The sequence below is a fragment of the Lissotriton helveticus genome, chromosome 1_1 (assembly GCF_964261635.1).
Source record: "Lissotriton helveticus chromosome 1_1, aLisHel1.1, whole genome shotgun sequence".
NCBI lineage: Eukaryota > Metazoa > Chordata > Amphibia > Caudata > Salamandridae > Lissotriton > Lissotriton helveticus.
The window spans coordinates 36425540-36439914 of NC_136057.1; the positions used below are offsets into that span (position 1 = coordinate 36425540).

At 44.8% G+C, this 14375-nt stretch overlaps 1 protein-coding gene across 1 annotated transcript in view; it reads left to right on the forward strand.

Moving 5' to 3' along the window:
- LOC144820336 (mas-related G-protein coupled receptor member H-like) overlaps positions 1-14033 on the forward strand; it is a 195136-nt gene extending 181103 nt beyond the window's left edge. Inside the window, exon 2 of the mRNA XM_078677917.1 lies at positions 10202-14033. Coding sequence (XP_078534043.1) covers positions 10202-11186 — 985 coding nt within the window. The 3' untranslated portion in view covers positions 11187-14033. The remainder of the gene's footprint in view (positions 1-10201) is intronic.
- The last annotated feature ends 342 nt before the right edge of the window (positions 14034-14375 follow it).

Here is a 14375-nt window from a genome sequence, read left to right on the forward strand (position 1 = left end):
CCCGCAAAAGGTCTGCGTCCTCTACCCTTTCACTATCTGCAAAGGGGGACCTGTTCTTTCCTGTTTGCAGACAGAGAATCTCCAGGAAACAATCCGCGAACAGTAGTTCGGGGTCAAAAACCATTAATCAGTGTGGGAGAGGGAAATCTCCCGAAAACAATCCGTGAACAAATAAACAACCAGTGGGGGAGAAAGATAGGCACGCTGGCTGCGTTACTTATCCTTCACTGTTTGCAAAGAGAAAGAGCCTACTGTTTCTCCGTTTGCAGACAGTGAATCTCCAAATAGGTCAACAAAGAGTAATACTAGTATTTTCTGAACAATTAAACAACCATTTCGCAATTCGTCGTGTCTACACGACCTTACCCGGACCGTATGGACAGTTTCTTATCTTCCGAATCCAGCGCCCGATCGTCCTCTTTTCCTCGTATTCCTCGCGGCACTCCTGATGGTTCCCAGTCAGGACCGTAGATCACTCGAGAGAGGTCTGTTCGGAGCCAGTGAAGTTTGGATGATCGGCTGCCAGACGAGGGTCTATTGGGCAAGAGCTCTCCCGATCGTTGCAGTCGTTCACTCTGTCGTCAGGACCTCTCCCACTGGATCCACGAGTCACTGATGGGCGCCACGTTGGGCGCCAATTGTAAAAACTAGGTCGGGGACAACCAATATTTGCCCGGCGGTATCGCCTCTTTAACCCACAAAAATATTAATCAATGAAGAGGCAGGCGCTGGAGACTGAAAGGCAGGAAACAAGGTTTATTCTCTCCGGAGGAGAACACATCAGTTGGGACAGCAGGTATCGTCACGAGGTGCTCTCCCTGCATCTCTGAGGCCTGGCCTCTTATACACAGTTAAATGAATTTTATTGCAGGTAACACAGTCTTGTAATGCTTTGAAGTACGAAAGGACATCCTCTGAATCTCCCCTTCAGGCCCGTTCCCACACACATTTACAGTTGAAGTCCCAACCCCGGTCACAACAGGTGATGATTATCGAGCAGCTGGACATTCCGCCGATTCATGGAATGCGTGGGGTTGATCGGATCTCATAGGGTGGGGGCTTTGATCAATTTGAGGGAAGCTTCCTGCTGTACGGGGGGGGGAGGCAATAAACAGTATCCGCAGAGCTAGGTGGTGGCCTGGGAACGAGGAAGACAAACGGGCACACAGGAAAAGGGGGTTTGTATCAAAGGGCCTGGGACCATGAAAGGAATGAAGGGAGGTGTCGCGCTGAGAACAGGATAGGGTTCTGCGGCAGAGCTGCGCTGAAGAGGGGTTTATGACCCAGGGCATGTGAGAGTGGGGGGGGGGGGTTGTCAGCGTGCGGGCTTGTGAGGGCGAAGGGCTGTGCTGGGGGCCAGGAGCGTGCAGAGGGTGGTTCTGATCGAGGCACCTAAAATGGCGGGTGCGCACGACAAAAAGTGTGGCATCAGGGAAAAAAGGCAAGATGGCGCAGATAATGTTTACCAAACCGTACTAATTTTCCACACGTGGATGTGGAAATAAGCGTCCTGCAAGTCCAACGCTACCATCCAGTCTCCTGGGTCCAGGGCAGCTAAGACCTGAGCCAGTGTCAGCATTTTGAACTTCTCCTTCCGGAGGAAGCCGTTGACGTTCCTTCGGTCCAAGATAGGGCGTAGGCCCCCTTTGCCCTTCTTGGGTACCAGAAAGAAGTGGGAGTAGCAACCACACCCTACTTCTGGCCCAGGAACGCGCTCGATGGCCCCCTTGGCCAAGAGGGCCGTAACTTCCTCCTGCAGAAGCCGCAATGATCCCCCCGATACGCGGTGGTTCTGCGGTGACATGGGTGGAGGGGTCGCCTCGAAGGGGAGGGAGTAGCCCCTTCGGGCGATTTGCACACCCACCTGTCCGATGTGACAGTGCGCCAGTGGAGGAGGTGATGGCGAACCCTGCCCCCACTGGCGTCACATGGGCCTGAAAGCACGGACTAGGAGGGTTTTGAGGCGGATGCTGCAGGGGAAGGTGTGGACTGACCTCGTCGTTGCCCCTGACCGCCGCCACGGCGGTTTCCACGGCCGCCACCTCGTTGGGTATTACCGTGCGGAGCATGGCTGGCAGCACGTGCGGGTGCACCCCTTCCGTGGCCACGAAAGGAGTGAAAGACAGCCGATTGCTGGCGCGGGGCTGAGAGGCCCAAGGACTTGGCCGTAGCCCTGGAGTCCTTAAAGCGCTCAAGGGCATGGTCTGCCTTGTCGCCAAAAAGGTGACGGCCATCAAACGGCATGTCCATGAGAGTATTCTGGACATCGGCCGAGAAGTTGGCGGACCTCAACCAGGCGTGGCGACGAATCGCCACCGTCATTGCCATCGCTCTGCCCAGAGAGTCGGTGGTATCCAGTCCACACAGGATAGAATAACGCGCCGCATCTCGGCCTTCCACAAGGGCTTTGCCGAGTTTAGCCCGTAACTCCAATGGGCATTCTGGGAGCACGTCCGCGACCGTATCCCACAGGGAGTGGGTGTAACGGCCCAAGAGGCACGCGGTGTTGGAAGACCGCAGTCCCAGACTCAGGGATGAGAATACATTTTTGCCGTATTGCTCGTACCTCTTGTATTCCCTGTCAGGTGGCGCTGACGGTAATGCGGTCTGGGAGTTTGAGGCCTGGATCACTAGGCTCTCAGTGGTGGGGTGGGTGGACAGGAAACAAGGGTCGCCCGGGGCCTGGCGGTGGCGTCTGGCCACGTTCCTATCTACAGGCAGGCCTGGACCAAGTGCCCAAAAGAACGTCAGTTAAGGTCTCGTTAGACGGCAGCAGAGGCTCGGCTGAGCATGACTGCGGCTTAAGGACCTCAGTGAGGAGGTTAGTCCTCACGGCCGCGACGGGGAGCTCAAGGCCCAAGGCCTTGGCTGCCCTCATCAACACCACACTGTAGGTTGCCCCCTCCTCCGTAGCCACGGTAGGAGGTGAGACAAAGCCAGTGTCCGGAGAAGTGTCTATACCACTGGCCTCTGCAAGTTCACCTGTCCAGTCCTCCTGGGACTGACACTCACTTGTCAGAGGGTCCTCAGACCCCTCCCAATACTCCTCATCACCCATCTCCTGGTACTCAGGGTTAACAAATGATGGGGCAGGTTCATGGAAAGTGAACTCTCCGAACGGCGTCTGAAGCGCGGGGCCGGAACCGGGTCGAGGGAGGCATCGGGGGACAGCGCCGGGGGTGACACCTGAGGGACCGGCGCCAGGGAGGTCGTTAAGTCCACCGTTGACGATCCGGAACCGGATCCAGCGGGGGCCTGCGGCGCCGGGCCCGAAGGCGCCGGCGGCGTCGGAGCTGAAGCCCCCGACCCGCTAGGACCTCCAGACGGGTCCGCTGGTGTCACAACTCTAATTAATCTTAGGCTTACCGGTTCTTGCACAGGAACAGAGATGCTAGTACCCAATTCCCTCTCAGCAATGCCAGCAGGTCTTTAGTCAGAACCTACTTACATTACCTCGGGGGAAGGGGGATAGGATAAAATAACAAAAGAGAAGAGAAGAGAAGATCCTGTGAGGGTCCTTGTTCTGCTACCTTCTGTCACAAACTGCACTAAGGAACCTAGAAATAAATACACATTATCACAATTCTGCCTCTATTAAACTTTTCCTGTTCTACGCTGCTATGTTTCGACGCCGAGACAGTGGAGACACCGACGGTGAGGGTCGGTGACCGACATTCCACCAATGTCCACCTTTCACCATGACAGCATTACCACACACTTTCTCAACACAGACAGCTTCACCAAAAGTATCACAACCTTTCCTGACAGTCCTATAATTTTTGACACGCACCAAATCACCAGGAGATACATCGATTGCTTTAATTGATTTCTTAGCATTATATCTGATAGCCATTTTGTCTTGGGCATTCTTGACAGGTGATTCTAACTCAGAGTTGTCAAACCACACGAAACTTTTTGAGAAACCGTTCTCAACAGCCAAGCAGAATAGAGAGTTGAAGTCGGTAACCTTCCCCTGAGGGAAAGAAATGGTGCAATTTTGGTGATGGAATGTGGGGTTGTGCGATAAAACCAAATCATTGACCTCACAGCATTTTCCACATCAAAGTTATTATTCTTAGCCCATTTTATACACTCCACAACCACACGGTTCATTCTCTCAACTAAACCATTTGTTTGAGGATGTCCCACAGAACTCCTCAAATGTTTCACACCTGATTCCGACAAAAACGCACGCATCTCAAAATTGACAAATTTAACCCCATTATCCAAAACGAGGGTTTCGGGAAACCCTTCCCTCATGAAAAGTTCTCTAAGAAAGAGAATGGCACAGTTGGCAGTAGGATTTGCACAAAGTTTTACCTCAGGCCATTTGCTATGGAAATCCATTAGCACGAAAGCAAAACATGGATGATTAGGAAGAAAGTTGAAGGGTCCCACCAGATCAATACCGACCTTCAACCAGGGTTTAGAGGGAAAAGAAATGGGTTGTAGGGGGGGGCAACAATCTTCAAACCCTTTTCTGCACTAGAACAGACACAACACTCCTTGACCCTTTCATCAACATCGGAATCCATTGACGGCCACCAATAATGTAGTCTCAATCGTCTTTTAGTCATTGTAACCCCAAGGTGACCATCATGTGCACAATCTATCAACTTCACACGTAACTTCATAGGAGGAATACACCTCCCATCTCTCATGATAACTCCATCTTCAATAGATAAGTCTTCAGAGACCTTCCAAAAGGGTTGAACATTTAAAGGCACATTCTTTTCCTTGGGCCAACCGGCCACAATATACTCTTTGACTTTCAAGAGAGTGTCATCATCGTTCAGTGCATCTATCCATTCATTCTCACAGCATGCCACGTTCTCTGCAGCAGCTATAAAGCAGTCTTCCCTATCTTCTTCCAAATCCAAACATTCATCAACAGTCAAAGGAAGTCTGGAAAGCATATCTGCTGTGAGATTCTCTTTGCCGGGAATATGTTTAGTTCAAAATCATATTGTAACAACTTGGTTGTGAGACGTGCAATGCGAGGAGTAGCATACTTAATCCGGTCACCACTTAAGATAGATGTAAACCAAAGGCTTGTGGTCAGTTTGTATTACGAACTTTCTGCCCCAGATGTAGGTCCGAAACTTCTCACATGCCCAATAGCAGGCTAACAGTTCCTTTTCGATCACCGAGTAATTAACTTCGGGATCCCTTAACACTCTAGAGGCATAACTGATCGTGACTTCTTTTTCATCAGACTTTTGGGTAAGCACAGCCCCTAAGCCATAATTGCTCGCATCAACTGTGATCTTACAAGTGACATTCAGGTCATATGCCTTTAAAGTTTTAGCATTGATCATCTCTACCTTAACTAGATCAAATGTCTGCTGACAAATTTCATCCCACACAAAAGCGACACTTGACCTGAGCATGTTAGAAAGAGACTTCATTTTGCTAGCATACTAAAAACTTGTTAAAAATCAGTACATCCTCTTGGAAAATCACCACTCGCTTGACATCCTTGAGCACACACTGCATTACCCTTTGGAAGACGGAGGCCGCCGAAGCCAGCCCAAACGGCATCCTACAAAATTGAAACGTACCAAACGGAGAATTGAAGGTAGTGTAGTGTCTAGACTCCACATCCAGCACAATTTGGTGGTACGCCTAGGCTAAATCGATTTTAGAAAACCATTGTGCATCTCTCAACTCCTCCAATAGATCTCCTATTTTAGGAAGTGGGTGAGCATCCACCCAAATCTCCTTATTAAGACTCCTAAGGTCAATGCATAGACGAATCTCCCCGTTCCTCTTCCGCGCAACCACCAAGGGACTAAGCCACAAGCTAGACTCGATAGGCTCATTTATGCCACATTTCTCCAATCTCTCCAGTTCCGCTTTAAGATCTCCCCTTAAACTAAAAGGAACAGACCTGACTTTGTGTTTCACAGGTACTGCATTGCTCTTAACCTTAATTCTATGTTTGAAACCAGCAATTTCTCCAAGAGAATCAGAGAAAACACCAGGAAACTCTTTCTCAAGGCACAACGGATCGGGCATATCCTGCACAACAAGCACCTGTTCTTTGGCAACAGGCCTCAATACCATGCCAAGCAGACCCTGATGGTACCAACCAAGTATGTTTAAGCCTCGTACGGCTACATAAACTTTCCCGTGTATCTTCCTTCCCTTGAATTCTAAAACATCTTGCGTCCCTCATAAGAGACGGGCGCCCTATCAGGAGGAAACACATTCCTATCTTCCCAAGATTGCTTGAACAAATCAAAAGTAATCATTGTTATCCTAGCTCCAGAATCCACAAGAAGCTTCTAACTGACATCACCAACCACAATATCCACTTAGGGGTCTACACATTCAGAATGATCACCAGACACCGCCCCATCATCCATAACAGTGACTATCATGTCCTTGAAATCTTGAACAATGTCACTTTCAAACACCACACAACTGACCTTCACAGGTTTACTCACATTAGCTTGGCAAACCTTCGCCAAATGACCAAATTTACCACACTTAAAGCATTTGGCATTCTTAACAGGACAAAAACTATTGTCTTTATTGTGTGGAGAGTAACCACACCTGTAACATATATTTTTCTTGAAAAAGCCTTTCTCATTGACTTTCTCTCTCCTCGAATTGCTAGACTTAGACACAGAAGATACAACTGCATTTACAGGTTTTTGGGGAACACTCAACGTACTTAATTCCTTTATAGAAGTCTGAATGAGTTCAAGATTCTAAGTAACTTTTATAATCGCTTCTAACATGGGATTACCCATAGTGAGTAGCTTCTGCTGTATGTGTTTGTTGCTGCAATGCGCAATAAATTGATCTCTCACTAACTGATCACGAAATTCACCAAACTGACATTCAGCACACAACTTGCGTAAAGCACTTAAATACGAATCAACATCCTCACTTTGAAGTTGCGCCCTCTTAAAAAATTTGTGTCTCAGCACCACCAAACTTGGCTGTACATCAAACTTAATGACAAGTTTTTTTTACAGTTTCTTGATATACATCAAGTATTTCACCCTCCCCTATAACCAAGTCAGGTAAATGCTTGTACACTTCTCTACCCTCAAACCCCAAACAGTTCAAAAGTAGATGTTTTTTTCTTTCTGCTCTATCGTGAAGCGCCAATAGCACCAACAATGCGCTGGTTACCATGTTTTCATAATAGTCTCTGGATTACTGTTCAGTCCTTAAGTACGCTTGGGTTCAGGTACTCGTCGCCAAAAATATGTTGTACTTTGTACATGAAGACACTTGTAGCCAGATTGAAGTTTCTTGAAGTCTTCTTTATTAATCCGTGTCTTGTAACATCAAACAGGGATCATCCAAGTACAACTCTTAATCCAGCTCTAATAACTCCTATGCCAGTCCCACCGGGAGCAGCCTGCCTAGATGCTCAGCCCATATCCAACTGTTACCCACTCATCCACACAGTCACCCAGGCATCCATTCATCACAGGCACACCAACATTCCGTCACCATCTCTCACTCTGGCTGAGCAGCTAGGAAGATCTAGGCTGATTCACATAAGCATGTAAATCTTAGGATATAACATTTTCATTGCCGTCATTTATCGATTTTCAGCTAGAGCATCATAGGCCTTCCTCCCTGCTCGTTCGAGCACATTGCATCGCTTTGTTTTCAGCGATCAATGTGTCATTGAACCACGGGTCAGAGGGGTCTCTTTTTCGCACGGCCTGGGCTGGCGGGTATTCATTCATCCAGGGCCGAAGTGAACCACAACTTCCTCTTAGGCTGTGCTAACTCCATATTAAGACATACTTGAGGAGGATTAGATTGAATGTAGCTATGAAATTTAGTCAGATCAAATTTATGCCATTGCCATTTCATAATAAAATTGGCAGAGCAAGCCCTAGCAACTCTGGGAATATTAATAGTCATAGGTACCTTACATCACTGTTGTATGCCACTCAATATTGTCTATATTCACATATTCTGCTGGTGAAGTGATGATATTATAGACGGAAAGGCAATGTGAGCTGGAAAGCCCTTCACAGAGTCTCTGTAGAATTAAAGCCAACCAAGGACTTAGCAACTTTCCTGGGACAATAGAAGGTGCCGTGGTGTGGGGGATGAAGCCTGCACCGGTACCAGGCTCTGACACTACCAGTCATTTCATAGATACATCCATCAAGTCCTAAATTACCATCTTACCGATATCGGAGTTATATCGAGGACAGTGGTCCATAATCAGAAATCGTATCGGAAAATGTTAGTATAACAAAGGTTTAATAACAAAATATCACAAAAGAAATAATATTTGAGCGAACTTAAAGTTGATTTAAAAAGTGTTAAAGTTGATTTAAAAAGTGCCACCGAGAGCAAATTTGCTGAGAAAATGTGACACGAAATAATAAGCTTTTGTATGTGTGCATCGCATTCCGTGTTGTGAATATGTCCTGAAATGTAATAAATACAAAGTATGACTATTGAGGTCCTTAAATAGGTCGATAGCATTTTGATCCCTTAACCATATAGGATCGGCGTAAGGACTAAAAGTAGAACAAACCCAAGAACATAGTAGAAGGAGTAAAATAGTTCCATGGGGAGGGGGTCTTACTTCTGTCTCATCCAATTTGGGAGTGGGATGGTCTTTGAAGAAAGCCCGGAGTTCAGTTTTTCTGAAAGATGTTAGTACAGTTTGAAGTACAAGAATATCGATGCATTTAGTGGGTACATTAAATGGTCCTCTATCTGAAGGGCAACCATGAAGGATTAAATGGCTGTTCGATAAATTAAAAATGTAAATTATGTGTGAGTCTGCTATCCTTGAGGCCTGGACCTCATTATTGTGGTTGGCTGGAAAGAGTCACAGCACGGCATATATGTTACCACCTTATTTTACATGCTCTCTAGCAGGGTGCTTGCTCGCATGCCTGCTGCAATACTTCTTACTTTCCGGGCCAGAATTCCTGCTCCCCCGTTTCCCACCGGCTGTATCCTCACAGCTTCAGTCTGAGGTGATCACAGGGTCCTAGATGCCCAACTCTACACCCTCCCCATTTAAGCATGAACCCCATTGTTCCTACTGACTTCAGATAATCTTCAATAAGGCATTGTGCCTTGGTTACTTCTCTGCCTGACTGAGTGGTCACCACTGACAGAGTTGGTTCATTCTAAACCCCATACATCCTGTGTTTGACTGTGTATGTGTATAGATATAGTTCTCAACCCTAGAAATTACCGATACCACCTTAAAACCCATAACCACCCTAAAATCTAAAAAATACCCTTGCCACCCAAACCCATACCCACCCTGAACCCTTATATTATCCTTGACACCCATACCCCTAAACTCTAAAATGACCATTGACACTCAGAAATCCATACCCACCCTAAAATTACCCTTGCCACCCTAACACCCATACCCACCCTAAACCCTAAAAGTACCCTGGCCATCATAAAAGCTACACCAGCCATAAACCCTAAAATTTGCCTGGCCACCCAAAACCCCATAACCTCCCTAAACCCTAAAATCACCCTGGCCTCCCAAAAACTCACAGCCACCCTAAACCCTAACATTTCCTGGCACCCCAAAAACCTATACCCACCTTGAACTCTAATATTACCCATGCCACCCAAAACCCCATACCCACCTTAAACCCTTAATGTACCCTTGCCACCCAAAATCCCATACGCACTCAAAGCCCAAAAATTACCCCTGCCACCCAAAAACACATACAAACCCTAAAATTACCCTTTTCACCCAAAAACCCATATCCACCATAAAAACAGTTTTGCCATTCAAAAACCCATACCCGCACTTCACCCAAATATTACTCTTGCTACCCAAACCCCTATATCCACCCTAAACCCTAGTTTTGGCGTTGCCACCCAAAAACCTATACACGCCCTAAACCCTAAAATTAGCCTTGCCACCCCAAAACCCATGCCCACCCTAAACCTTAATATATATGTATGTGTAAAAAAAACAATACTGACCTCAAAAATACTTACATTGACATGTAAATCTTTTGCCACGAGTTTGCCTCAATCATTTATAACTTTACAACAAAATTGTAAAGGCATACTTGTGGTAAACAATTGTGTTGTAAAAACAGTCATGGTAAAGACTGTTTAATTGTAAAGCCTTTATTGTAACGGAATTTGTGGTCAAGACGTCATTGTTAAGGATGTTTCCCGAACGTGGGTGATGACCTCTGTCATTTTCTCTCATTATTGACAGGTTGGAGAGAGCACCAACGGTCGGCATAGAGGAGCTTCTGGTGAGCACCTTGAGCAGTGCCGGAATGACACCATCTCCTGAATCTGACCAGTCACCAGAAGTAGACTCTAAATATGTGGACCCACTCCCATTTGCCAAGGCAATCTACTGCTCCTACGTGGTCTTCTCTCTAATTGGGCTGATCACAAATGGGACAGTCCTCTGGTTCTTGGGTTTTCGGATCAAAAGAAACCCATTGAGTGTCTACATCCTTAACTTGGCTGTTGTTCAGTTTGTCTTCTTTTTTGCCTTTTCTATTGTAGCTATGATTTTCGTGCTGAGTCTGCATGGAGTGCGCACAGGCCGCATGCCCTATGAAATCCTGCAGGCACTCTACATGTTTGGATTCCTGACCAGCCAATGCCTCCTTACAGCCATGAGTGTGGAGTGGTGCCTGTCCTTTTGGTGTCCCGTTTGGTACCACCGACGCCGCCCCAAGCACCAGTCTAGGACTGTCTGTGCAGCAGTCTGGGTCGTGTCTTGCTTTGTTGTTGTGTTGTGGCATTTATTTTGTGGGTACTCGTACCGTGCCTGTTTGGGGATGTTCATAGGTCACTGTGTCTTGGATGTGTTAATTTGCATTCCCCTGATGCTTCTCTCTAGTCTGACCATGCTCATCAAAATTTGCAGGAGACAAAGAGGTCAGCAGCTCCCGAAACTCTACATCCTCCTCTTCATGACAGTCCTTGCCTTTCTCCTCTTAACTGTTCCCGCCAAGCTGGTTGTCTTCCTCAAGGCCACGTGGCGAAGCTTTGCAATAGCCGTCTTGTGCTTCTGCATCAATAGCAGCCTTAACCCTGTGATCTATTACTTGGTGGGGAGCATCAAAAGATGGCGGCTAAAGCGGTTCATCCCAGGGGCTCTGCAGAAGGCCTTCCAGGATGAGTCTGAGCCGCCACTGCCAGTGGAACATGCACCGGTCCAACGACGGTGTGTTCCAGCCTGAAGGCCACTCCTGTAATCAGATACAAAACCATCGACCAGCCTTTGCTTCTTCACAGCTTCATTCCTTAGTGACACCAGCTTTTCTCACTGTGAAATCCAATTCTGTTTCTACAGAAAGAAACTTGCCTGAAAAAAACATTCGCAAAACATGTAGATGGCAGATTGGCCTACAGTGACACATACTGCCTTCAGCAGGCCAGCAATTTAATTGCAAAAAAAACACCTTCACATATTTCTTCATAGCGATCACTCATGCAGTTGCACATCACTTTTGTTAAAAAATGTTTTAGTATTTTATGCAACTGATATATTCCCTGCACTCATGTACATGTCAGCCCTCCAGCAACCTTCTTTTAAAGGTTTTCGCAATCACAAACAGCTTTGCCCCTCCTGAAGTTCCTCAATGTGATGGGCTGATGCACAGGGGATATGGATTCCAATTAATTTCAGTGTAAAATTAAACCTGAAGAAGTATCTATATGTATTCTGTAACGCTGGAAGGGAAGTAGCGGGGTATGAAGAAGACAAGCTCTCTGGACTCACCTGATTCCCATGCTGCTGTGTGAATGTGGTTGCTTTATGTCTCCATAAAAAGCAATGCCGACTAATCAAGAGAAAAATATGCAATAGAAACCAAAGTTTGCGTCTTTGTGATATTCATGGAATGATATGATGACAGATAAAGCAGGGCCTATTATAATATTATGACTATTTCTTCAAATGAATAGTAACTTCCCCTGTACAGAGGAAGTAAAAGCAATGCTGTAAAGAGTATACTCAAATTTGCTTGAAAATGATATTGCAAACCTCTGTGTTGTACAAGGTTTATAATATCAGCACTCTTGATTGATCCCATTATTGTCTGTTAAGAAATGAAGTTAACTTGCTTTAATTTTTGATTCATCCAACGGCCAGATTTTATTTGCAAAAGGAAAATATAGTTCAGTTTGACCCTTTGCAATGCAGTGTATTTCTAAAAAGCTTTTAGTATTGTGCCTTCAGGTCTTCAGGTGTTCGAAATGTAATAATCTACTTTTCTAAGTGAATGGATGATTCAGAAATCTACTTGCGTGCATAGAAATCTACTTGTACTATTTGATACAAATCAGTACGTCGGGACTGCACTCAATGAGCGCAGCCATTAGCCAACATGTACATGTGTCTTTGGTTAGAGGACACACCTAGGGAGGTCATCTTGCAACAGATGTATTTTTTTTTTTTTTTTTGTATTGTGTGTTGAATAAGATTACAAATTGTTAGAGGTGTGCAGGAAAAGTTAGTACTTCTGGAAATCATTAAGTTGACAAATTCTGCTAGCTTTCTCGTATCAGAGCTCTGATAATATCTTTTCAGATTTTGCTAGAGCTCATTTCAGTTTTTGGATTGTAGCAAGGCTTAGACTATGAAACATTTTCAATTATATCAAACACTAAACTTTGAGTACTCGTACTGGAAATGAATAGACTACTTTTTGATCAAAGAAGGCTTTTGAACATACTCCTATTTTTATTATACTGGAGTTCTGTTTATAACTGATCTCAAGTAATGCCTTTGTTCTAACTTTACCGTTGCTCTCCTTCTTACGTTATTTCCTGAAGAAGCATGCTGTGAAATGCTTTGAATTTACTTTTAAGTATTCAATTTATTTCACAAACTGTTCTGTAAATTACACCACATTATAATTCTGGTCTAGTGTTTAGGTTTCCAACAGAGCAGTGGTACTGGAACTATGGGTGTGGGAGGTGCTACAGCAACGCCACATGACTTTGAAGGAAGTCACTTTGAAAGTTAAAATGAAAGAGTCCATTGTATATTTGGAGAAAAAAAACATTAAATGTTGCAATACAAAGGCAAGACTCTCAAATGTAAAGATAACTTCATATGACCGGTTGCTGCTATTTTATTTCCACTGTGCTTACTTTTTCTTTCTCAGTCCAGTCAGTGAGGGCATGTGAGTTCCTATTTTGCAATTCCTGCAGTTAACACAATTTGGGAATCCACTGTGACGTAGCACAGATGTGCCTGCCCTGGTGTGTCTTCTCTCCAAATACACAAACTGCTAAACATGCCAATCCCAAGCACAGGACTAGCCACTTGGTGCAGTGTTGGTTGGTTCTTTAAATAGCTAAACAATTACTCCTAGTTCATCAGAGGTTCTTCATCAATAAACCTTGATGTTTTTCCAACAATATATATGTCAGCAAATTGTCTTTGCTTCAGAAAAGTACATCTAAAATAATGGTAAGAAATGTTGGGCTGCCCTCAATGTTTTATGGGTGCCCTGCCGTCTCTCGATCCTAGTAAAAACAATAGCCCCCTATCTGTGGTACCATAGACTTATTCATAGGGCCGAAAATGTGGTCACGTACGTGAAAAACCCAGTGACTACTTGAAGTTAAAATTACTGTCAAACTAGCTGTCCTGACCAGAAGCTTATCTATCAAGGAACACAAGATTCGCTTCCCAACAAAAGAAGAGTCGTTGGATGAGTTCATGATGATGAAATCAGATATCATGTTTACTAGGTTATCTTTTGACCAGGGGGGAGAAAAAATAAAACAACCTGTTTTTGAAGAAACACTAGCTGAGAACACGGCTTACACCTCTTCTCAACTATGACAAAATAGCAAATCATTTAGATTATGAAGTCTGTGATGCATATTATATTTGATATGACTCTTGAATGTTTTTTTCAATTGTTGATTTATTTTTGTGTGATGTGTTAAGTTTGTCAGATATTTCACTGTAAATTTTGTATCCTCACTGCTCATATCAAACACTTTAAATTTCACGCTCAATACAATTTATAAACAGATATATATAAAAATAAATCTCATTTTGAAGAATCTTTGGTTGCACAAGGTTTGAATATAACTAATTACTCGGAAGCTTTGGTATACTGTATAAAAAACATTTTCCTCAGGTTTCAAATTCTGTTGCATGCCTGCTGCAGAATACAATATTTGCTAGCATTAGCACCAAGAATTTTCAATTCTATTAAGGACACGGAGGTGAGTAAATAATCTTCTCTTTTTTTTATTGCTACTCATAGCAGCCAATGAAAAAACGGTTTATTACACAAATAAACTACACTTTCCATGATGCTTCTTGTTACATCATATTCTGTTTGACCCTATAAGAGTCACCACTTTCTCTTCCTGAGCCTCTTTCTTTGCTCGAATTTTAGTCC